Genomic DNA, 26406 nt, shown 5'->3' on the forward strand with positions numbered 1-26406 from the left:
TTATTTTGTAGGTTAATACACTTTTAGTGCAGTTAATGGCTGCTGAGCAATGGAAAAGTTTGGTATCCTAGAATTAAGGGTCTAGATTTTACTAAGAATGAGTATGTGTAGTGGAAATTAAATTGATGAAGTGTGGCGTTTAGTAGTGAAATGAATTTGAACCATTAATTATTGTTTCTGGACAAATTTTGGGTAGATAATTATGGATTTGTAGTATTGTTGCCAAGCAATTGTCCAGTTAAACCCAAAAAAAAAAAAAAAAAGGCTAGAAAATACATTGAATGATTGAAATTAATTTTATATGTTAGTCAGTGTTTCAATACTCTCTAATGTTTTAAAAATCAAGTTGGTAAGAGAACCAGAAAAGGGATCAGGTGGGGAGACCACTAGTTCAACTTTTGAGCCAAATTGGAATCAAACCATAACGCCATAATTATTTTATAAATATATTGAAATTTATTTAATAATAACATAAGAATTAGGATACATTGATTTATTTTTTTAAAAAAAATTAAAGATAAATTTACAATTTCATAAATATATTATTATATATAAAATACATCAATTATATTAATGATTGAAAGAAAATGTAATATAGATATATATTTATCAAATATAAACAAAAGTTGAATATGGTATGGTAGTTATTTGTCATGCTACTTCAATCTGGTTCTATGCTCAATTCTCCCAAGCAACATAGTTTCGCAAATTTGCTTGCCATTTAACAAAATGGGAGCCCAACCGATTTAGTTGAACCGTACCCGGACTAAACTTTTAGTCTGGTCGATGGTTCAACCAGCCTATCCAGTCTGATTTCAAAATATTGTTACTCACACTAACGTTTTTGATCGGAGAAACAGTACTTTTGGCGATTAACTTTTTAGCTACCAAATGATTTAGTACGGTAGTTATATGTTCAACAACCAAAAGTTTAGACCAAATATTTGTTTTTAATCATTTAGTCACTGTAGTTATATGTTCAAATGGCCAAAAGTTTAGTCATCAAATACTTGTTTTGTCGATTAATTTGATTAACGATTTTTTTTAGTCATGAATTACATTCCACGACCACATGTATTCACTACAACAAAACTAACTATTTACGGCTTCAACTTTATGGCATACATCAAATGCATGTCGTAATTAGTATACTCTACGACATTTTTTTTTTTGGAAGTTGTTAATGGTTTTTCAATATACCATGTAAGTTGTTAATTCATATATTTGTAGCATACAAAAATATACCGTAAAAATGTATATTTTCGAGACTTGAAAAATATGTCGTAAAATATTTACACTTAAGAAGATACACATTTCATGTTGTAAAATATTGTAACTTTACACGGCATGCATTAACATGTCGTGAAAACTTCTACAAAAAAAAAAAAAAAAAAAAAAAAAAAAATCAATACGATTTTTTTTTATGGCATGCAAAAGCATGCCGTAAAAATGCATATTTTTATAGCATACAAAATATGTTGCAAAATTTTTACATTTAAAGCAACATACATTTCATGTTGCTTCTCACTAATTTGTAATTATTGTTTTTTAAATTACCTTGATTTGATATTTTCCCTTCTTCCAATAATTTATTTATATTTTACTTTTTAGATGTGCCTAATCTAGATACAGCTACAAAGTAAAATATTTATAAAAAAAATATAATATATGTGAAATGTATTAAATTATATATTTTTTTAATTTTATTTTTTTTTGAAAAAAAAACTTATTTTTAATTAATAAAGCCGAATTTCTGTGGCATCCCTAAACAGTCCGCCAAAGCTTTCATTGTTCGAATCCCCTCAAGCACAACCATCCGTGTTCAACTTGATTCGACCTGTGGGAGGCAAACACCATTTCACAAATTTAGGACTCACAGATTTCAAAAGAATAGATGCTTGAAAGGCTTGAACAATTTGTGAAGTGTAAGTTTGAATAAAAAAACAACTTTGTTGCCGGGCATGATTTTATTTTCAAATTTTTTTTAATTTCTATCCTTCCAAAATCTACTACTTACTCAGCAACACAAATATCATCGGTGGATCTCTCTCCATTATCATTTTCATTAGGGTTTCTTTCTCTCTCTACATACATGGCGATCCTTCCTCCTCCTTTGATCTGATCATCTCTCTCTCCCTCTCTTCAATCGAGTTCTCCAATTCATTGAGTCAATGGACGCGATCGACGAATTGGCTCAGCTCGCTGATTCGATGCGCCAAGCATCTGCTTTGCTTGCTGACGAAGATGTCAACAAAAACTCATCGTCCTCGCGCCGCCCTTCCACTTTCCTCAATGTCGTTGCTCACGACAATACTGTGAGTTGATTGATTTCAGAATCAATGATATATTGTATCGATGTTGAAATTTGATGCTTTTTTTTATTGATTAGATCTCTGGATCTAGCTGCATTTTTTGTCTTTATTTTGATTTCAATAGGTGCATCTGAGTCAGATGTAGAGAGAATTGTGTATCAATTTTTGGTGAACAAGTAGTTGAGAGAGAACTGAGTCAAATCAGGCATTTTTTTGTTGTGTTGATTGTGTAATTGCTTATTGGATATCTTATGATCTTTGGTTGGTAGTAGTGCCTCAAGTATTGTTGATTCGATGAATTGAGTAGTATTATGCATGTAATTTGGTATACGAGCTAATGTTGTTGTTCACTTTGTTGTTAGATTGAGTGAATTGTACTGTCCTTGCGTGAATTGTAATTGGCATTTTTTTTTAATCTTTAATTTTAATTTTTATCTTGTGCTTTATGAGCTCAGATTTCTATTTTACTGTTTTATTAAAATGTAACATGTATGTGTGTAAGTGAATTTTGTAATGAGTATAACTAGTATATAATGTTAACACAATACAATCATTACACAATCGAACTCTAAAACTGTGTTGTCTTTAGAGGCTTATGTTTTGAGAGTCAAGGGTATTTTGGTAAGTTTGAGATTGCTAGACATCCGTTGTGGTTATGTTTACAGGCATTAATATAGATCAAGTTGTGTTTACAACAAAAGTAACCTATGGTGATGAAAAATAGTGAAGAAAATAAATTTCGTCACTAAATAAGAATAATTTGTGACGAATTATAAAATTTTGTCATATATAATAAAAAAATAAAAATAATTCGTGACGAAATTTATTTTTGTCAATAAATACTTATTTTTAGGTGAAGAAAAATTAAGTTTTGTCATCAAAGGTTTTCCCGCTAATTTTTTTTGATGGTGCCAAAATTTTGAGCCTTTTGGTGAGAAAAAAATTTGCCACCAATAATAAAATTATTAGCGAGGAATATATTTTCGTCATCAATAATTTTACATTTTTTTTTTTGAAAAACTTGATTTTAAATATTTTAAGATTATTTAATGAGAAATATATTTTAGTCAGTAATCAGCTTGTTTGGTTTTGGTTTTCAGAAAATAGTTTCAAAAAATTCTACTTTTTTATTTTTCGTATTTTAATAATTTCAATGAATTTTTTTAATATTTTAAGTTTTTTTTTTTTTTTTTAAATTCTTAGACACGCCTAACATAAATATACTTTAAAAGTATAATGTTTGTGATTTTTTTTAAAAAAATACACTAAATATCAAAAAATAAAAAAAATTACGAAATTTTCCCCCGTTTTTTTACACTACAAATTTTTACACTAAATACAAATTCACTAATTTTAGAGGAAAATTTTTGACAAATTGGCAGAAAAAAAATAGATTACTAATTTCCCCCCCCCCCTCCCCCTTTTTTATTTTTGTTTTTTTGTTTCGTTGTTTTTTTTTTTTTTTTCCCTCTCATATCACTCTCTCAAAACAAAACACTGGTTAGTCCTCCTTCAATGTGTTCTTCTCTCGTGCCATCGCCGATGTCGCCTGTTCTCCTCCTTCAGTGCTGTTGCCGATGTCGCATCTCTGAGCTCGCTTGCCCATTTCCTTTAGTGCCTCGTGTTCTCTTCCATCAGCACCTCTTGGTGACAAAAACTAGTGAAGAAAATAAATTTCGTCACTAAATAAAAATAATTAGTGAGGAATTTATAAATTTTGTCACATAATAAAAAAATAAAAGTGATAGATGACGAAATTTATTTTTGTCAATAAATACTTTCTTTTAGGTGGAAAAAAATTAAGTTTGGTTACAAAAAAATTTCCCGCTAATTTTTTGGATGGTGTCAAAATTTTGGGACTTTTGGTAAGAAAAAAATTTATCACTAGTTATAAAATTATTTGTGAGGAATATATTTTCGGCACAAATTTTTTTTAATATTTTTGAGATCTTTTATGAGGAAATAATGTTCTCAATTTTGATGGGAAAATGTTGATATATTAAGCCGCAATGAAAAAAGTAGGGCATTAATTTTTTCACCCTGTTATCATCTTATCATCTCTCTTTTTCCGTTTATCATCTCTCTCTCTCTCTCTCTCTCTCTCTCTCTCTCTCTCTCTCTCAAAATAGGATATTATTTGTCTCACCTCTTGCTCCTCCACCACGTTGATCGCCATCGTCGTCGCTTTATTAGCCTTGTCGGTCGCCACCGCCACTAGTAGTCTTTTCGGTAACCGCCGCATCTTCTCTTCTTGCCGATTTAGTACGTGATTTCTCCTTGCTCTTTTTCTGTTCTCTCTCTCTTAGGCCTCGTTTGGCAACAGGCCGGCTAGCCAAAAAGTCAAAAAGTTATTAAAAAAGCCAAAAAGCCAACAATCCATACCAAAAAGTAAAAAATTCTTTTTTCTCTCTACTTTTTGCACATCTTTTCGTAAAAAACCAAAAAGTCATCCCAAATATACTAGTTTTTTTTAGCTCATATTTTAGCCAAATAACCAAAAAGTTACTAAATTAGCCTATTCCCAAACGAGGCCTTATTCTCTGTTTTGGGTTTCTTTGTAGTGTTTTTCACGAAATGGGTCTCTAGATTTGGACCTTTTGCTTCTTGATTTGGTGTTTCTGTGTTTTCTAGGGCTGGAAAGAGAAGATATACATATTCCCTTGTATTGTTCACATGTTTTGTAATGGGTTTTCAATCTTGTTCAAATCTGAGTTTTGTGATGGGTTTTTAAGAGAGATTCAAATATGAGTTTTCAATCATGTAATGCATATTCCTTCATTTCTTCTTTTGCTGCATTTTTTTTTTTTTTCAAATCTGAGTTTGTTTTTTCTCTCTATTCTTCCGAAGAAAAGATTGCTTTGCTTATTAATAGATTGACATATATGCATCAATTACTTTTTCCATATCTAACAGAAACTAGGATCCCATTCTTTGTTTGTTTTTCCGGTTTAACTTTTGAGTAGAATTGTTGGAGACATTATCTAAAAATTTTGTGAAAGAATTATATGGTTGATGATTTAATGAATCTGTAAATAAAATTTTGTGAAAGAATTATTTTGTGAAAAAATCTGTGAATAAAATTAGTATTGCTGATATATGATATATGATATACACAAAAAAAGGTATCTGAAATTTTATCTGAATATGAATTATATGATATACATTTAAAATTAGTATGATGTGAATCTTATCTAGAATGACTGTGATTTATATATATATTTATCTAAATGTTTTCTAAGTATTTTTTTGAAAAATTTGTAATATTGCTGATAAATATTATAGCCAGAGCAATTCTGCCTTAAATTACATGATTAGGCAAGTATATATTGCCGCAAAGATTGACATTGATATACACAGATAGACACAAGCACGTTATATATGCACATGTTTGCTTTGAGTGCAGTCCACTTCAAATTCTCCAAGTGCTCATGCTTTTTTGGGTCTGAATCTGGTTTGCTTGAAATTCATTATTATAGTTCTTGTAATTTGGTCATTTTTTCCCAGATCTTAATTGAGGTTCTGAAGTGTGTTTGTATATCAGTAGGAAAATTTTTAAATGCAACTAGCACTTTAATAATGAACCGTAAATTAAGATTGACCCAACACAAGTTTGTTATCTATTAGATAATGGTTGCTTGTTATATAGCAAAATCCTTGTTGGCTTGCTGGACTAAAACACTATTGCAATTTGCAATCAATCAAGTTTAGGAAAGAAGTTGACCTTGTTTTCTTTTTCTGAGTCATTCATATAAGCTATTTAATTAGTATTTTTAATAAAATTAGGGTTCAACTCCTCTCTATATTTGAATGTTTGTTTAATATCTGTTTATTTTATTGGTTTTTCTACTTAGGTTATTCATAAAAAAATAAAATTGATTACTTAGGTTATGAGTTGGATTGATTCCTTTGCTTCTATGATCATCCTTGCTAGCTGGACTAGCCTCCTGATTCTTCTTGGATACCATGCCTAGCTATTTGAGGATCCTTGTAGATGCTTGACGCTTTGCTACTGCCATTATTTCTTGCCTTTGTTTTAGTTGGCTGTGGGCATCTTCTCTTTGAGTAGTTCCTCCTTGCAGGCTGTTTTGAGGTCTCCTTCTGTTAACAATTTCACAGACCCCATCTCTCTTTGTTTATGTGGTCTCTACACTTGTGTGGAGTTTTCTTTTTATTTATTTTCTTTTCATTTAGCCTTACCATATAACATACGGAGAAATAGTTCTACCTACTTCACTCCAACTATGGACATGGGAAATAGAAGCTTGTCATTGACTTCCATAAGATCAAATGGTTGGTTTTTATATGAGATAGGCTCGGGTGGCTCTACTCCAGTGAAGATGTAGAGAGCTTTTAGTTCCTCTGCGCACATTGCATGGGGTGTAGCTTTATATCCCACTATAGTTCTCAATGCATCAATCTGTTCCCATATTTTATCTTTGCTTAGCAGCACTTATAGCAACAATGGTAGAGGTAGATCCTATCAGAAACATTTCCAATAATGCAAATTTTGACAAAGGAATGATCAGATATTAATAACCGAGACCTACACAATCAAAATAGTCCATAACAAGTCATTAAGAAATCAAATCATTGGCCTCATATTTTTCCAAATAAAGAAGAGGTTAGATGATACAAATACAATATATCAGTGATAATTGAACCTTTATTGTTGTGTGCTCCAGGTTCCAACCATCTAAGAACCCATGAATGCATGTGAGCTGCACATGGATTTAGTTTGTTAATCTCTGCTTCTCTTAGCCATGTTCATAGCCTGTCTTCCATTAGGTAATCCATGTCCATGGCACTGCTAGTCCAAGTTGCTTGTTTGCTGCTGCCCATTTGCCTTGATTTCTTGTATGTGCTAGCTGCTGGATGTGGGAAAATGGGTCTTCAGTTGGTCCTTCTACTTTTTTGGATGTCTTGTCTTTGGTGGGTTTGCTTGGCTGCTGCTATGGTTGGTGTGGCCTGCTGTGGTGTTGCTTTTGGCGACTGGTTTGGCCTGCTGAGAAGGCTTGCTCCCTTGGTTGGCTTCTCCTTTTTGTGGTTTTATTTTTTCTGCTAGGTTGATTTATTTTAGTTTAGTAGTGCTTTATTTTTGGGTGAATAAGTCATAAAATAAAGACAAGAAAATTTACACAACTACAAGGGGTATGCTCCAGGACCTAGCAAGAACTATACATAACCAGAGGATAAAAACCTGCCTAGAAACAGCAAGCTAAATCCAAAGAGAGAACAACGGCTCATAGAGATAAACAACTAAAACTGTGCATAGGTGGGCCCTCAAAAAGTATCACCAAAGTACCACAAAAAAACCCACAATAGAAACCCTAAGGAAAATAAAATCTGGTTGCAATCAGTGAGCATAAACCTGTTCAGGGGCCTCATACTATGCATATGTGGGCTAAGAACAAAGTCAAACAAACCAAAAGGGTTGTCGCAAATACCAGAATTTTTCCTTGCACATCCTGCAAGGGTAGACCCAAAAAGGCTCTGCAACAGAGCAAAAGTGACAAAATAATATATACAAACTAATAGAAAAGCCTTGTCATTCTGCATGTGTGTCCAGCAGCCATACTTCAAGATAACACCCTGTACAGTAGTCACAATATAACTATCCTCTATGTCACTGCCAGCACTCTCTACAATTGCACCATCCAACTTCAGACTTGGGAGATTAATAGGACCTGCCCAATATAGAAAATGGATTAAGTACAACCAAACAGGAAGCCTGCCTCTGTGTAGAATACAACAAAGTAACCAACACACAATATATGAGCTAATTTCACTCAACCCACAATTTTTAATCTCACAACCCTCGGGAATTGATTGACCACACATAATATCAAGTCTCACACCACTCAACCCACAATTATAACACTCACACCATTCAATGTATAGCCTTTCCATGTACCTGCAAAAAACAGAGAAACTAGAGATACCAATAAAAGAAAACATTAGGCAACTCTCTCACTGTGGACTCAAGTAAAGGTATGAATATAGTCCCCACTATCACTCAACTCTCAATGGTATATAATAGTTCACACTCCAGCTTTTTACAACCTGCAAAAATTAGAAGATTGTTAGATAACACACAATATCTGCTCACCTTCACTCAACCCACATATACTAAACTCCCATCCCTCATATTTCTGCTGCTTCCAGCACCATGACTGTCCTTCAAGATGGAGTGAGGCAGCCTCTATTTGCTTAGAAACCAGTTATGAGTGGAATGAACTTTCAAGTTAGACAATGAAATCATTCTATATCTGATCATATCCACAATTCTCTTGATAACCACTTCTTCAGGGTACATTTCATTATTAAAAATCCTATTATTCCTAGCAAGCCACAGCTGGTAAATTGTGCAAGTAAAAACAAGCTTAGAAATAATAGTGCCCATAGAATTCCCCTTAACAGCTTTAGAGATATGTTCCACCAACTCAGGCCAAAGAAGACTAGGCCAAGATTCATTAATCATAGATTTCAGCTGACTCCACACTCTATCAGAGATAGGACAGTGAAAAAATAGATGATTATGATCTTCATAAGTGTTCTGGCAAAAGACACAATTCACATGTTGGGATAAACCAAGTAGATAAAGCCTATCCCCTGTATTAAGCCTTCAGTGAATAGCCATCCAAGTAACAAAGCTAGCTTTGGGATAATACGTGAGCCCCAAACAACATGAGCCCAAGGAACTTTGGCAAAAGATTTCCTCCAAGAATTCCAAGTAGATTTGATAGAGAATTCACCATTGGGGGCAGGAGTCCACAGAACTTTATCATCATCCTGACTGGGATGTAAGGGATAGAGGAATGTTATCAATTAACTCCTTAATTTCCCAAGAGCTAACCACAGGCCACTTCCAAGAGTTTTTCTCAATAACAGCACTGACCTTAGAATCACTATGAATAGCAGAATCATAGATGATCCTCTCACCAAACTTAGACCACAAAGAACCTAAAGTGTGCCAATTATCATGCCAAAGGAAAGTATTATGCCCATTCCCAAAGATGTGTTTGATAAGAGGAAAGATAATAGGCCTAAAATTTAGTTTAGTAGTGCTTTGCTGGTGCTTCTTTGTGGGGCATTGAGTTCTGCATCTTTTTGTTAGGCTTTGTTTTGTTTGTTGTTTTCCTTGGGTAGGTTGCTTAGTTATTTTTTTTGGCTGGTTCTTTTCGCTAGGGTTAGCTTCTTGTGCCTCTTTGTTTTGGGTTGGTTTGTTGTTTGCCTTAGGAATGCCTCTTGTAATCTTGTATATTTCTTTGTTTTATTTTATAACTTGCCCAATGTAATAATAACAAAGATGTACACTCCAAAGAGAGGAGAGAGCCACTTTATTGACGACAAAGAGGTAGATTCATGAGGGAGGGGAGAGAGATAGATAGGTCCCAAATTTTTTTCTCTAAATTGATAGTGAAGGAGAAATTATTCAATACTTTTGGAACAATACTCTATTTCATTTGCAGGTAACACACCACAACACATATAGGGCTCACTTCACTCAACCCACACAGGAAGAGGCACTCAACAAAGATATATATCCTGAATTCACTCAACGCACAACCAAAGAATTCCCTCACCCAAAGGCCAGCTCGACAACCTATAGAGAAAACAATGAGTAAAAACATATGTGCTCACTTTCACTCAGCCCACATATAGGAACTCACATCACTCAAATATCCAAGAAATACAGTAACCTAACATATCTGGCCTCACCAATCTCAACCCTCATTCTCCTTACAAGCAGTACTAGCTAGACACTGCAGAGAAAACAATTAGATAAACATATGAGAACAATGCAATACGGATAAGCATTTTGGGCTCACAACACTCAACCCTCAACCTAAATATCACATCACCTCAACCCTCAGCATCCCTCAAGAGGTACCAGCAGGACCTGCAAAGAAGCTCATTAGAGGAAATAAGGAGCTGCTTCAGCCAACAAGCACCCACAGCCTAAGGAGACCTGCAAGAGTAGTAAGTCCAAGCATATAAGATTCAGAGCGTTAGTGCCATAGCCATAAGAAAGCACCCCAGTTTCAGTACAGAGGAAAGGAGCCTCCATCTGTCCATAAACCAATCACTAGCGGCATTCTTATTAAAGTTCTTTCACAGAAAGAATTCTAAACCTTACAGGGTTGACAATTCTCCTCTGAAACACCTCAACAGGAGAGCTAATAGATTGAAAAATTCAAGAGTTTCTTTCCTGCCAAATACAGTAAACAGATAGGTTATTTGTTGTAGATAGAAAGAAGGGGGGGATTGTCAATAGATTTCTAGCAAAGGTTTATTAGCTGATGTGGCTTCATTATGCTAGTCCTACTCCATAAATTTGTTATCTATTTAATTACGTTTAATAATATTAAGTAATTGTGCTATCTGTTTTGTTTCCCTAGTTTTCCCATCTTCAGAAATTTCCTTGTTATGTTGGAAAGTTTTGACTGGCTGCTTGAATTTGGGCAGTTTTATGAACCAGCGGATTCTTGCAAACTTTAGATTTAAATGTTTTACTAAGTGCCAGAATTTGGCACTTAAGACTTCATTTGTACAAGTAATAGGAAAATTGATTCTGAACTTAAAGTTAGTGCCTAGAAATGAGTTTATGGTGAATTGGTGATCAGGACCCTATATCTGTCCATTTACTACTTATGTTATTGAATAATACATTATAATTATCACTGCATTTGATAAGAGAGGAAACACTCTTTTTGGCAGTGGGATATATATTTAATGAAAATTAGAATATTACACCCTTAAATTAGCATATCTTGCTTTAACTTCTCTGGACTTCGTATATAGTTGAGTAAAGAGAAAATCAAACAGAGTACGAACTGCAGTAATAGGCCATAAGTACTAAATTTTAGTCTCAGGGCATTCATTGGAATTGTCGCATGTGGCTATCAATTCTATTGGTATCGTTCATTTCTTATATGCACAGCTCCTTAAGTGCATTATTAAGTTCCTCTCTGTATTGACATGGATAGAGAGGTCTATACAATGTAATTGATAATATGTTGATGTTTTTCTTGTTTATTGTTTTTGCAAATTGGTTTTTGATGACGTTTGGAAGCATACTTGAATTTTTTTTTCCCTAAATTGATACTTCTACAAATCAAGATCGAGTGTTGATTTTTTTTATGGACTCCATGTTAGTTCATTTTGGGATTTGCTTTGATGGTTTTTTTGTTATACTTAATGGATTATTATTAAATTTGTTTGATGGATATATTTTGATTTATAATATAAATTGTATAGTGAATTTTTTTGTGGAGTGGTGTATAATAGCTAGTGGATTTCTTAGTACATTTAAAAGCCTTTTGGGATATGAACAGGGATATTTGTGAAATAATAATCTAAATTAAAATATAAAATACAGCACAAGTTTAGTGACGAATTTTTTTCGTCATTTGTACTTGTTATTATGACAAAGTGATTATTCGTCACTAATAAATATTTTTTGTGACAAATTATTGCAACTTATATATGAAAGTTTTCATTGATTTTGTTGTTTGGTGACTAAAAATTTCGTCACGGATATATATTTTTGTCACGAAATATATTTTGTCACCCATGTATGACGTTTGGAGACGAAAAATTTCGTCAACTTTACATTTTACTGTGACGAAATTATTTTCTCATCAATGATCAACATGTGAAATTTATTTGTCAACTAAAGTTATAATATGGTACTGAATAATTATTTGGTGACAAAAATGAGGATTTTTGGCGACAAAATGTTATTTTATTGGTGACAAAAAGTTTCGTTACTGAAGTAATTTCATTGGTGACGAAATTATTTTTCGTCACGATGCTTTTTAGTGACAAACATTCAATGACGAAACCAGTGAGGAAAATATTTCCTCACAAATATCTATAGTGACGAAATTAGCTCTTTGGCGACACAAAAAATTCGTCATTCAAGACCCAATTTATTGTAGGCTTATATATGGTCTACATTCCTTAATTTGGCATCTTACTATAGAATCAAGAGATTCTCTTGAATAATTCCAATTATCCTTCATCTTTTTTGTCTTTTTTTTATCCCACTTCCATCTTCTTGACCACTAAAAGAAGTTTTCTCTGCATTTGTTTAAGCCGCTGCGTGCTAGTTTTCTTGGTCCCATCTATCTTGCAAACCAGGGAGCTATTCTTTTTGCTTGTTCTAGTCTATACTTGCTGTGCTTATGTGCTGATCATCTAGTTTATGTAGGATATCTTACTTGTGCTCGCTGTTCAAGCTCAGGAGTGCTTGTCCTAGTTGAACCAGTTTCAACTGTTAACGGTGGAGATCAGCACCTAGCAACTCCTAAAACTGAACGATGTTCAAACTGTTCAGGTTCTGGAAAGGGTAGACATTTGGGATTTTGGTTTCCGTATTTGTTTAATGAATGTCACATGGAGCTATTTACTATTTGAGGGCGGTAGAATAGTGGATTTTGATGGTGCAATATATGGCTTATATGCATGGTTAAAACGGTTGCCCGATGAACTAATATGAGATTCTTGGGGAAGAGATTACGAAAACAAGAATGCTATTTCGTCAGAAAAAATAAATATCTAATTTAGAATGCTTAATGCTTTGAAGCCCTTGCGTTTATATTGTGCTAAATTACTGACTTCAACCTGCTTGAAATTAATCCTCTTATTTGTTTCCTATGCTGACATGTCCAACTATACCTTTGTTACCCCCATTGGTGAAATTTCTTCCTGTGCAGTAAGACTCTAGACCTGCTTTGACACTAGCTGAGCTAGAGCTGTTTATTTATTTATTTATTATTTTATTTTTAAATTTATTATTTATTTAAGTTGGCTGCTAAATGAGGAAGTTATTTGATAAACTGGTGAGCTCCAACCCGTGACTTTTGAAATTTTTATTTTTATGAGTAAGCTAAAAGTTTCTCTAACACCTTTTCATTTGGCAAGTCTTACCATTGGGCCATGCCACCCTTTTTCCATTTCATACCCCTAATTACTAAAATATTCTGCTGCCGAGCTTTTTTGTGGTTCTGCTGCCTAACTTTTTTGTGGTTCCTCGAGGTTAACTATTATGACCATTATACATTATGTTTTTTTTCATAAGCCTGCTACTCCTTTATTTATCTTTTTCAAGTTTTTGTAAGTGGAAGAAAGCTCATGGTTGTCAAACTGTATTTTGACAGTGAATCATGCGCTTGGGTTTTAATTGGGACTGACATAAATATTCTGCTACTTGCTAAGTTCGCAAAGCCTTTAATGGGACCTGCCCAGATAGTCATAAACAGCATCCTCATTAACGGTGAAGTATGTAGTTTTCTTTTCTCTTTTTTACTTACCTTTTATATCTAAAATTCTGAATTATCGTTCATCTCTTTTTGGTAAATGAAGAATTAAAGTCACATCTATGAAATTGAAGAACTGGTAATTGTTCTTTGCCACCACTAGTGTAAATCAGGTAATGTTACAGGCTCAACTCCTCATTCACATATAAGATGGTGGGATATGTGGTGGGTAATTCCTGGGTCGATTGAGGCTTTGTTTCAGTGGTGGGCAGGGGCTTTGGTTAAGAAAAAAGAGGTGAAGGTGTGGAAAATTGTGCCGCTAGTTTTATTTTGCCAATTTGGTAGTTAAGGAATGATATATTGTTTAACAGTGGCCATCCTAATTTTGATGATTTGGAGGACATTGTGAAGACCAGGATTACATTTTGGGCTAAGAACAATTTACCAGGTGTGCAGTACGGAGTGCATGATTTTGTTCATAAGTCAGACATTGCTTGAGATGAAGGGTGTTTACTGGGGCACTGTGGTGGCAGTGTTCTGGGACGACTTGTGCTGGTTTTGCTGTCAAGTCCTGCTGTTGCTGTGTGTAGTCCAGTTGCTGGGTGCGTAGTCCCACTGCTGTGGTCTTGTTATGGGAAGCCCTCTGCTGGTGTTTTTGCTGTTATGAACTGCTACTGCTGGTCCTATAGTTGCTGGTTCTCTTGTTGCTGGTGTTTGCTGTCATGTGTAGTAACAGTTTGCAGTAGTAGTGTGCTGTTGTAGCTGTGTACTTGGTGCACTTATCAGTTTGTTAGCAGTCCTGTTATAGCTTCTGTGTTGTTTGCTTGCTGGGTTGTCATGCAGTTGCTAATGTTTGCGGGGTTGAAATGTTGTTGCTGATGTTTGCTGGGTTGACATGCTGTTATAGCTGTTGTTTTGCTACCTTGGGTGCTGTTGGTGCTGCTGTCTATTGGTGCTGCTTGTTGCTACCTTGGTTGTTAAATACTGGTGCCTCTTCCTGTGGCAAGGAGTTTGATGGTGTATTGTTTAGAAGTTGCTGGAAGATTTTACAAGGGAAGGAGTTGGCAGAGTTGGATGGTTGTCCTTGCGGTGTGGTTGGTCTGTTTTTTACTGTTTTTCTTTTTGTTTCTCTGTTTTGGATTGGTTTCTCGTCAATCTGTGGGTTTAGTGCTACCATATAATTGTGCTTCCTCCTTGATGCCAACCTAGTTGGGATTGTGGAGTTTAGCTATGATGTTTTTTGCACTTCCCTTCTTTATTGATGTTTATTGTTGCTTGTATTTGCTCACCTCATCAATAAAGTTTTCCTTTTCTTGCTGGTCAAAAAAAAAAAACTCACATAGTGAAAAGGGGGAAATAAAATAAATTAAAAAAATAAAAGATATTTTTTTCTGTTACTTTTTGGGAAGTGGAAATTGCATCAATAAAATATCTAAATTAATTAACTAAACTATGCTAGGTGATATTATGTTTCGTTCTGTTTATGTGTGTGTATTAGTGGTGGACATATGGAAATGTTATTTTAAAGGGATGAGAGTTTTGAAAAAAAATTCCTTTTACCTAGTTCCAAATAAAATATTAGAGTGAATTTATGACATGAATGTCTGCCCGATGTAGTGAAGAGCATGGATGTAAGACTCTCTCTGGCTATAATTTGATATAGTGTTTTCATCTAGGCTATGTTACATTTAGACACTTGGGCTATTAAAGCATGAGAACATGCGTTAAATTTGATGTTATTCATTTTATTCAAAAAATACCAGAGCTTTGCTTATTACTCTCAATCTACTCCTAGTACCCTGTTTTGTTGTAGTGTTGATACAGTTTATGTAGTTGGTGTGTTTTACCTCTTTTGTTGTTGATCTAATTGTTCTTGTTGTTGATCTGATTGTTAATGTGAATGCCCATTTTCTTATTAACAGTTGAATCATGAAATTGTCAACTAGCAAGATGAGTGGAGAGGTATTTTATTTCTCATTTAACATAAAATTGAATTTATAACCAATTGTTGTCCCTATTATTTCTTATTTTTCCTTGTGTATTGCACAGAATTCAAAAAAAGCTGAGAAAAGAATTAGGAAGGAGCGTGAAGCTATAATTGCTATGACAATGGATGATCTTCAAGATGTAATAGGAAGTATAGTTGCATGGCCTAGTCAATTCATTTTTTTGGACTAAATATTAGAATAATTGATTTACGATTTGTAGTTATGCTTTTTGGATGTTTAAAGTCGTATTTTAGAAATTAGTAAATCTTATGATTTGGATACTTTTCTTGGTTTGTATGTTTGAGATTGTTATTAGCTTGATATGATAAAAGTTAAAGATGGAAGTTAGTATGAAGGTTGTTTGGTGTATGGATATTAGATTTTTTTGCTTACTTCATAGTTGTTGCTTTTTGCTTGGTTTGTTCACAGATTGCATTTTATAAGCTACTATTTGCATAATGTTAGGCAATGTTATATTTCTGTATATATATTATATATTAAAAATAACATTCTAAGGCATATAAAATTATGTCATGAGCAGTGTAATGATTTATGACATGTAAGAAAATGCTGTAAAAGATTATATACGACATACAAAGTACGTCATAAATATATTAAAAATGACTTAAGGCCTACAAAATTATGTTGTGAATCGTGATGATTTATGGCATATAAGAAAATACCGTAAAATATTATACATGGCATACAAAGTATGCCATAAATATGTTAAAAATAATCTTCTATAGCATTTAACATTATGCCATGGAAAGTATGATGATTTATGACATGACAAAAATATTGTAAAAAATTATGTATGACATACAAAGTATGTTATTAATGTTTAATTTATTACGTTTTATAACTTTATCTGTATGCCGTAAACAAAACTCAACTTTCCACGGCATGTCATATAATGGCATTTGTATACATGCCGTGAAAGAGTTTTTACGGCATGCATTGCAAGTCGTGAAAAATCAATTTTATTGTAGTGGTTATCGACCAAAATTTTTTGTCGCAAAAATGCTTACGCTGATTAAAAATAATTTTTTTGCAATAAAAATTTTAGTCAGCAAAAAGTGTAACTTCCTGTTATATTCTAAAATTCAGTTTCTCAGACCTGTTTTTGGGTTTATAGACTATCTGGCAGTCATAAATACCAGACCCATCTTGTTCCATTTTCTTCACATTCTCTTCTATTTTTCCCCACCATAGATAGGCATGGGTGCACTTACCCCTGTGTTTTTTTTCTTGCTTCTTGTGAATCCTCTAAATCTGTATTTTTTTTCTGACTTTTTTGTTTTTAATATATGTACATATTTACAATTTACCCAACCATTGTTAACGTTACTTTATGGGAGAGGTTTCTCTGGTATCCACATGGTGGATTGGAGTGTGTTGTAGGATTCGTGGGGTTCACCACGGGTTTCTTTTCGATAATCTGAATCGTTGATTATGTAGAGTTCATCGAGTCCTTTATACCTGCAAAAAATACATTAATCAGATATAGATAGCCTCTTGATCGGAATATACTTTTGTTAATAATTTATTTTTAAAACCATATTACCATTGACAAAAATGTATTCTGATCAAAGGACTACCGCTATCCGATCAACGTGATTTTTCACACACATGAAGTACTCGATGAGTTCTACATATTGAACGGTTCGGATAATCGAAACGGGATCCATAGTGAGTCCCACGGGTCCAACAGCATGCTCTAGTCCACTGTGGACTGGAGAGAAGCCTCTCCCTAGTTTAATTCCTCTTGGCTTCTCAGCGTGATTGCTGGAGTTTGCAAACACAGATTGACGCATTTAACAGGACTGTCCAGGAAGATCTGCCATGTATGATTGAAGATCCACAAGAGCTCGCTGAGTATCTTGCAAATTCCATATTTTTCATCTCCATGGGGACCAATGACTACACCTTAAACTTTAACAACCACCATGACCCTGAATATTTTGCAAATTCTCTCTTAATTCAGTTTCGATGGTGTTTGCAGGTAAACTTCTAACTAATTGCATTCAAATCAGATTGTTGATTTTTAACACTATATTATTGCTATTAATCGATGATCAACTGTAATTTAAGTGTGAAAGATGATAGCTTCCATGGCTATGGATTGGGTTAGAGTCTAACCTAACCATCCTTTAATGTTTTCATTATTGCAAGACACTATATAACATTGGAGCCAGAAATCTAGTGGTGAACAACATAGGTCCTCTGGGATGCTTGCCGTCGATGATAAACAAGACAGGAAATGGGCAGTGCGATGAACAAATAATTAATTTCTGGTCATTATTAATTTTTTTTAAATTTTTTTTTAATATCATTTTGCCGTAAAGTAGCTATTTTTGTCTCCTGCATGTGTGTTGTGCTGTGTAGGGTTTACAGATGTAAAGGATCCGTGTTGCAGAGGCTATGTTGATGGGAAACTAGCTTGCATCCCAAACTCTACACCATGTGACAACAGATGTCAATATCTCTTCTTTGATGAGCCTATGTTCAAGGGGAACTAGCTTGCATCCCAAATTACTCTACACCATGTGACAACAGATGTCACTCTCTCTTCTTTGATGCCAGCCACACCAGTGAATTTGCAAATTGTATCTTTGTTCGAGACATGCTTATTAAAGATTGAGGGTTCAACAAGTTTGCTAGTTTATTTTTAATTATGAGTGGTATGGTAGTAAGAGTATGGGATGAAAACAAGCTCTTGTCTCTGCTGAAGTTATTATGGACACTCAAATGATTTGATTTTTTTTTAGGTGAATGTGATTTGATTATTTAATCTACACTTAATCTAAACTTTATTCTTCTACACTTAATCTACACTTCATTTTTCTTAGCATCCTGCTATTATTTTATTTATTTGTTTTTTATTTTGATTCTATAAGTTTGCGTGACATGGGAGAATAATGTTACGTGGTATTTTACAAGCATCTAAGAAAATTTTCAAAGTTTAAATGTCAACGGTGAGTTTTAGAATAATAGAATCAAGGAATGGACACTATATTCATGGGTAGAAACAAAAGACTAGTATTAGAGACTCACAATTTGAATCCTTAATTCAATCTACAATGATATGACAAGAGAGATAGACTCTACACAACTGAGAAATGACAAACTAAAAGTTTATATGTATAATGCCACATCATTGTAGGTCACATTGTGAGAGATTTTTTATGGGTTTTAAACATTTTCCTAAATGAGAAATTATGTCTAGGGAGACCAATGTGATTGTGTGAAAAAAGAAAAAGGAAAAAATAATTGGTACATTACCGATAGAGAGTAATTTCTCACATGAGGTTTGTGAAAAAATTGCTTTATGAGAAAAAAAACAAACAAATAAATCTAATAATTTCTTTTTTCTTTTTAATTCTTTTCTAAATTTGTGAAATATTAGTACAGCTATTTTGTTGGTTGACAATATCTAGGAAATAAAATGTAAGCGTACTTTTTATTTTTGAAATAAAAATAGAAAGAAATGACCTATTCTATAAATAAAATTAAGTAAATCTTATTGATGCTAAGTAGCATACCAATTAGTTAGAAATCATCTCATTATACATTGTGAAACATTAATGAAATATAAAATTAATAGACAGATTTTGAAAAAATTAAGAGACAATCCAATGATACATTTTACAAATACTTATGAATATAGAGCTAGTAGTGTAATTTTCCAAAGGCTAGGGTTGGCGATGGCACCCCAGTCCCACTGTGGGTCCGCAATTAACTATATTTTTCTTTTTTTTTTCTTTTTTTTTTTTGGCAACAATTTTATATTTATGTAGATGATGTTTCTGGGCGACAAGTAGTCTTTAAAAGAGAGAAAAAAAGAAGGTGAAACAAAAAGAGAAAACTACATTCATTTCAATTTAGCTATCATGAATCAGTTTTAGTGTTAAGAGTTTATCCAATGGTTAGCTAAATTCAATAGCTAAAGTTATATTTTAGCAATGAACCATGTAAAAAATTTATAATTCAACATTTTTTTTTTTTTGAGGAATAATTTAACAATGTTTTTCCAATGATCAGGTTGCTATTCTTTGGCTCAACTAGCTTTGCTCAGATTAATTATTATTCTTTCAACCACTATTTTTCAACCATTATGCATCCAACGCTGCCAAAAAAAAAAAAAAAAACAAAGAAAAGAAAATTTGTTTCTTATATTTTCTATTAATTTTTTTTTCGTGGTCCATTCGAAGTCATAAAATTTATATTTTTTTGTGCTTCTTCTGTAACAATTGTAAGGAAATGTTAGAATATGAAGTCTCAAAGGAATTGATAAGAAATCAATGCATGGCAGAGGAACACAAGGAACAATTATGTTTTAAACATCTTCAACAATCCCACATGATTAAAAATTAAAAATTTTCAAAAAAATAAAATAAAATTTTGGACTTAACCACGTGTCTTGATGTTGATTGATGTCTTCTAGACTTGAATGTGAGTCGTTGGTGTAAGTCTTGAGTTCACCTCTAAATAATTCAATAATGCTATTATGCTACACATAATTTAAAGAGAAAAAATATATATATATTTTCTTATACATGGGAGAGAAAAATAGGATTTCATTATCCTACCTTAACAATTATTTCAAAAAACATTAAGTATTTTGATTTTACAGTTTTCAAAAATAATTTAAGAGTTTTTAATTCATGTTTTTTGATTTTTGGTGAATTGTTTTTAAATAAATTAATCAATTTTTTTTATCCACTTAATCTCAATATATACTGAAAAAGTAGAAAATTTTTGAAATTTTTTAAAAAATTTCACTAAATACATTTTTTTTTCTAATGCATTTTCGTATTTTTTTTTAGTATTTATTGAATTCTTTTTAAATTTTTTTTATAAAGATTTTATTTTTTAAGTATATTTAAATTATACATTTAAAAATAAAAATAAAACTAAAAAATTCAAAAATTTTAGTTGGCAAAAAGTGTAATTTCTTATAATATTCTAATATTCAATTTCTCATACTATCTGTTTTTGGGTTTACAGACTATCTGGCTGTCTATAAATACCAGACCCATCTTGTTCCATATTCTTCACATTCTCTTCTATTTTTCCCCACCATAGATTGGCATGGCTGCACTTACCCCTGTGTTTCTCTTTTTTCTCTTTCTCTCTGCCAATTCTGATGAAAGTTCTAAGTTGGATTCATCGTGCTTTTCAGCCATTCCGATTTCCAACTCGGTTGCTGCTCTCTACGTGTTTGGGGACTCGACCGTTGATGCCGGCAACAACAATTACATCGACAATGCCGCAAGGGCTAATTTTTTGCCTTATGGCATTGATTTCAACAACACCCCCACTGGCCGTTTTACCAACGGAAAAACTATTGCCGATTTCATTGGTATTATATTACTAACTACCGTAAACTGTACTCTCCCTTTGGTTTGGTTTGGTTTTGTTATGTTTTATTCTCATTATAAGTAGTAAATGTTTTAAATTCAATTTTCTGTGTTGTGATGTGATTCGTGAAGCGATATTATATAATCTTTCACTACCCCCTCCGTATTTGAGCTTGATGGAAGCACAAAGGAAGACCACCATGGGCGGCATCAATTATGCTTCTGCTGGATGTGGTATCTCCCCCAACACCAAACCAACCGAGGTGAAATATTTTCAACTTTTCTTGCTTCTTGTGAATCCTCTAAATCTGTATTTTTTTTCGGACTTTTTGTTTTTAATATATGTATATATTTACAATTTACCCAACCATTGTTAACGTTACTTTATGGGAGAGGTTCTTCTGCAATCCACATAGTGGATTGGAGTGTGTTGTAGGATTCGTGAGGTTCACCACCGGTTTCGTTTCGATAATCTGAATTGTTCATTACATAGAGTTTTTCGAGTACTTCATACGTACAAAAAATACATTAATCAGATATAGGTAGCCTCTTGATCGGAATACATTTTTGTTAATAATTTTATTTTTAAAATCATATTACCATTGACAAAAATATATTCCGATCAAAGGACTACCGATATCCGATCGATATGATATTTTGCACACATGAAGTACTCGACGAATTCTACATATTCAACGGTTCGGATAATCGAAACGGGATCCATAGTGAGTCCCACGGGTCCAACAGCATGCTCCAGTCCACTGTGGACCGGAGAGAAGCCTCTCCCTAGTTTAATTCCTCTTGGTTTCTCAGAAAGATTGCTGGAGTTTGCAAACACAGATTGAGGCATTTAACAGGACTGTCCAGGAAGATCTGCCATGTATGATTGAAGATCCACAAGAGCTCGCTGAGTATCTTGCAAATTCCATATTTTTCATCTCCATGGGGGCCAATGACTACCTCTTAAACTTTAACAACCACAGCGACCCTGAATATTTTGCAAATTCTCTCTTAATCCAGTTTCAATGCTATTTGCAGGTAAACTTTTAACTAATTGCATTCAAATCAGATTGTTGATTTTTAACACGATATTATTGCTATTAATCGATGATCAACTGTAATTTAAGTGTGAAAGATGATAGCTTCCATGGCTATGGATTGGATTAGAGTCTAACGTAACCATCCTTTAATGTTTTCATTATTGCAAGACACTATATAACATTGGAGCCAGAAATCTAGTGGTGAACAACATAGGTCCTCTGGGATGCTTGCCGTCGGTGATAAACACGACAGGAAATGGGCAGTGCGATGAGCGGATGAATCGAAACATCATGCCATACAACTCGCAACTTCCTAAGACACTAAAAAATATCCAGGATGATCATCCTGATGCTACCCTCACTCTGGCCAACAGCCATGATCTTCTTCAAGATGTATTGGCAGACACTGAAAAATATGGTAACTGTTTTTCTTTTCATTATTTTTTCAATTGACAAATAATTGATTTCTGGTCATTATTATTTTTTTTCTTTTTCTTTTTCTTTTTTTTAACATCATTTCGCCGTAAAGTAGCTATTTTCGTCTCTTGCATGTGTGTTGTGTTGTGTAGGGTTTACAGATGTAAAAGATCCGTGTTGCAGAGGCTATGTAAATGGGAAACTAGCTTGCATCCCAAACTCTACACCATGTGACAACAGATGTCAATATCTCTTCTTTGATGACAGCCACACCAGTGAATTTGCAAATTGTATCTTTGTTCGAGACATGCTTATTAAGGATTGAGGGTTCAACAAGTTTGCTAGTTTAATTTTAATTATGAGTGGTGTGGTAGTAAGAGTATGGCATGAAAACAAGCTCTTGTCTCTGCTGAAGTTATTATGGACACTTAAATGATGCAATTAAATAATCTACCCTTAATCTAAACTTCATTCTTGGACGCTTAATCTACACTTCATTTTTCTTAGCATCCTGCTATTATTTTATTTATTTGTTTTTTATTTAGATTCTATAAGTTTGCGTGATGTGGGGGAATAATGTCACGTGATATCTTACAAGTATCTAAGAAAATTTTCAAAGTTTAAATGCCAGCGGTGAGTTTTAGAAGCATAGAATCAAGGAATGGACACTATATCCATGGGCGGAAACAGAATACTAGTATTAGAGACTTACAATTTGAATTATTAATTCAATCCACAATGATGTAACAAGAGATATAGACTCTACACAATTGTGGAATGACAAACTAAAAGTTTATATGTATCATGTCACATCATTGTAGGTCACATTGTGAGAAATTTTTTATAGGTTTTAAACATTTTCCTAGAAGAGAAATTATGTCTAGGGAGACCAATGTGATTGTGTGAAAAAAGAAAAAGGAAAAAAGAAATGGTACATTACTGATAGAGAGTAATTTCTCACATGAGGTTTGTGAAAAAATAACTTTATGAGAAAAAAAAAACAAACAAATAAATCTAATAAGTTTCTTTTTTTTTTTCTTTTTAATTCTTTTCTAAAGTTGTGAAATATTAGTAAAGCTATTTTGTTGGTTGACAATATCTAGTAAATAAAATGTAAGTGTACTTTTTATTTTTGAAATAAAAATAAAAAGAAATGACATACATCTATTCTATAAATAAAATTAAGTAAATCTTATTGATGCTAAGCAGCATACGAATTAGTTAGAAATCATCTCATTATACATTGTGAAACATTAATGAAATATAAAATTAATAGAAAGATTTTGAAAAAACTAAGAGACAATCCAATGATATATTTTACAAATACTTATGAATATAGAGCTAGTAGTGTAATTTTCCAAAGGCTGGGGTTGGCAATGGCACATTGGCTAATATAGCCAACTTTTTAAGCCTGAGACTTTTTTAACCTCGTTTGATTTTTGTTTTGGGGTTTTTTTGACTTTTGTAAAAGAAAAAAAGTAATGATTATGGGTAAAAAGTGGTATTTTGTCTTATTGGGTTATATAACTTATTTTATCTTTTTGTGATTTTTTAGTCCCAAAATCTTAGCCAAATGAGCACTAACTATATTTTTCTTTTTTTTTTTCTTTTTTGTTTTGTTTTTGGCAACAATTTTATATTTTATGTAGATGATGTTTCTAGGAGACAAGTAGTCTTTAAAAGAGAGAAAAAAAAAGAAGGTGAAACAAAAAGAGAAAACTACATTCATATCAACTTAGCTATCATGGATCAGTTTTAGTGTTAGAGTTTCTCCAATGGTCACTAGCTAAATTCAATAGCTAAAGTTATATTTAGCAATGAATCATGTAAAAAATTTATAATTTAACAATTTTTTTCTTTTTTCTTTTTTTTTTTTTTTTTTTTGAGGAATAATTTAACAATGTTTTTCCAATGATCAGGTTGCTATTCTTTGGCTCAACTAGTTTTGCTTAGATTAATTATCATTCTTTCAACCACTATTTTTCAACCATTACTCTTCCAACACTGCCACACACACACAAAAAAAAAAAACAAACAAACAAACAAAAACAAAAAAACAAAGAAAAGAAAATTTGTTTCCTATATTTTCTTTTTCTTTTTTTCGTGGTCCATTCGAAGTCATAAAATTTATATTTTTTTGTGCTTTTTTTTTTTTTTTTTGTAGAGTTAATTGTGGTATTTCTTAATTTTTTTTATTTTTGAAAATTTCGTTGAGAGATGTACAATGTTTCATGGCAACTTTGTTGACATGACATATTTCACTATAACTAGACCTTGTGCCAAATTTGACACATGGTATATGTATGTGTATCAATTGGTAACAATTGTAAGGAAATGTTAGAATATAAAGTCTCAAAGGAATTGATAAGAAATCAATGCATGACAAGGAACACAAGGAACAATTAAGTTTGAAACATCTTCAACAATCCCACATGATTAAAAATTAAAAAATTTCAAAAAAATAAAATAAAATTTTGGACTTAACCTCGTGTCTTGATGTTGATATCTTCTGGACTTGAATGTGAGTCGTTGGTGTAAAGGAGTTAAGTCTTCAATTCACCTCTAAATAATTCAATAATGCTAGTATGCTACACATACTTAAAAATAAAAAAAAAAATTACACTATTTTCTTATATATGAGAGAGAAAAATTCGATTTCATTATCGTACCTTAACAATTATTTCGAAAAACATTAAATATTTTGATTTTACAGTTTTTAAAAATAATTTAAGAGTTTTTAATTCATATTTTTTGATTTTTAGTGAATTGTTTTTAAATAAATTAATCATTTTTTTTTGTCCACTTAATCTCAATATACACTGAAAAACTAGAAAATTTGTGAAATTTTTTAAAAATTTTCACTAAATACATATTTTTGTTGTACATTTTTGAATTTTTTTTATGTTTATTGAATTTTAAAAAAAAATTATAAAGATTTTATTTTTTAAATATATTTAAATTATACATTTAAAAATAAAAATAAAACTCAAAAATTCAAAAATTGTTTTATAAACTCAATTCCAAACTGGCATTGGAAACTTTTAAACATATAAAGAATTCAAAAATTCATTATATGTCGTTTGCAAGATATAATTGTTATGATAGACGTCATTTCCGTTATACCAAGTTTTACAGGTTCAATAATGGGGAGAACAAATCCTTTTTGTATACATTACTCATAAATGGACTGACACAGTTGCAGATCTCTTACAAGTGGGAATATCATCCCAATGAACCATGGGGCCATTTTTGTTAGGAATAAACTTCTCTCGATGCTTCTCTTTATATTCATCTCTTATTCTTTTTATTTTTATGGATTTAAATTTGGACTCTATTATGATCCGAATCTATCCTCAGAGATTTAGATCATAATCGGCCAGTAATCATGAGATTATATACGATCCCAGATAGTAATTAAATCATATTCAATTATATGGAGTCAGAGGCGGAAATAGAATTATCCAATTTGGTTGTGCACAAATGGCATAAACAATAACTTTTTATATATTAATAAGTCACCCATACATATATAAGAGATTTCACATGTCCAAAATCATACATATGTCATTAACATTCAAAACAAAAACTTATATAGAGACATGGTCAAACATGACCAACAAAAGAGAACAAGAAATCAAAAGACAAAAGCCTCATTCGTAAGGCAATCCTTGGCTGACTCCACGAAACTCAGTAAACTTCACAGGTTCACTGGGACTAGACATCCCGCTACTCACCCATATACATATAAATACAGAGTAAGCGAAAGCCCAGTAAATAACATCAGAGTAAAGAGGTTATATGAATGAGATCTAATGTAAAAGTAAAATCATTCTCATCATATTAATTTCATATCACAACGGAACTAGCTCAGGTCCAATACATGACAGAACGACATTGGATCTAACATATACAGAGATACAGAGCAGAATAGATCATACTTGTTGGAATGACCACGGGTACAATGACCTCAGGTCAAATCAATTATAGTTGTATAAGCACCATTGGGTCAACACATAACAAATATTCAA

General features: G+C 32.6%; 1 protein-coding gene and 1 long non-coding RNA gene across 3 annotated transcripts; both read left to right on the top strand.

Moving 5' to 3' along the window:
* Positions 1-1993: 1993 nt before the first annotated feature.
* Positions 1994-15916, top strand: LOC114256737 (uncharacterized). 2 transcript variants are annotated; one of them, XR_014344106.1, is made up of 5 exons: positions 2016-2315; positions 12526-12663; positions 13475-13595; positions 15496-15535; positions 15623-15916. It is a non-coding gene; the product is annotated as an uncharacterized LOC114256737 (long non-coding RNA). The 2 variants fall into 2 exon arrangements; XR_014344105.1 differs by lacking the exons at positions 15496-15535; positions 15623-15916 and adding an exon at positions 13680-14970 and having other exon boundaries at positions 1994-2315.
* A 4697-nt stretch (positions 15917-20613) lies between these two features.
* On the top strand, positions 20614-22868 carry LOC114276815 (GDSL esterase/lipase At1g71691). The gene is made up of 5 exons (XM_082894140.1): positions 20614-20923; positions 21054-21184; positions 21735-21959; positions 22130-22379; positions 22531-22868. Exons 1-5 carry the CDS (start codon positions 20653-20655, stop codon positions 22701-22703), a joined length of 1050 nt encoding a protein of 349 aa, XP_082750266.1. The 5' UTR covers positions 20614-20652; the 3' UTR covers positions 22704-22868.
* The last annotated feature ends 3538 nt before the right edge of the window (positions 22869-26406 follow it).

Source organism: Camellia sinensis, chromosome 11 (assembly GCF_055761805.1).
Source record: "Camellia sinensis isolate YWXY chromosome 11, ASM5576180v1, whole genome shotgun sequence".
NCBI classification, from domain to species: Eukaryota; Viridiplantae; Streptophyta; class Magnoliopsida; order Ericales; family Theaceae; genus Camellia; species Camellia sinensis.

What these genes read in the sequence shown, in the direction of transcription:
- LOC114276815 (XM_082894140.1), top strand. Translation starts at nt 20,653, where the DNA reads ATGGCTGCACTTACCCCTGTGTTTCTCTTTTTTCTCTTTCTCTCTGCC. An exon ending in AACTATTGCCGATTTCATTG is followed by an intron (nt 20,924 to 21,053) that starts GTATTATATTAC and finishes TGATTCGTGAAG; the next exon opens with CGATATTATATAATCTTTCA. An exon ending in CCAACACCAAACCAACCGAG is followed by an intron (nt 21,185 to 21,734) that starts GTGAAATATTTT and finishes TTGGTTTCTCAG; the next exon opens with AAAGATTGCTGGAGTTTGCA.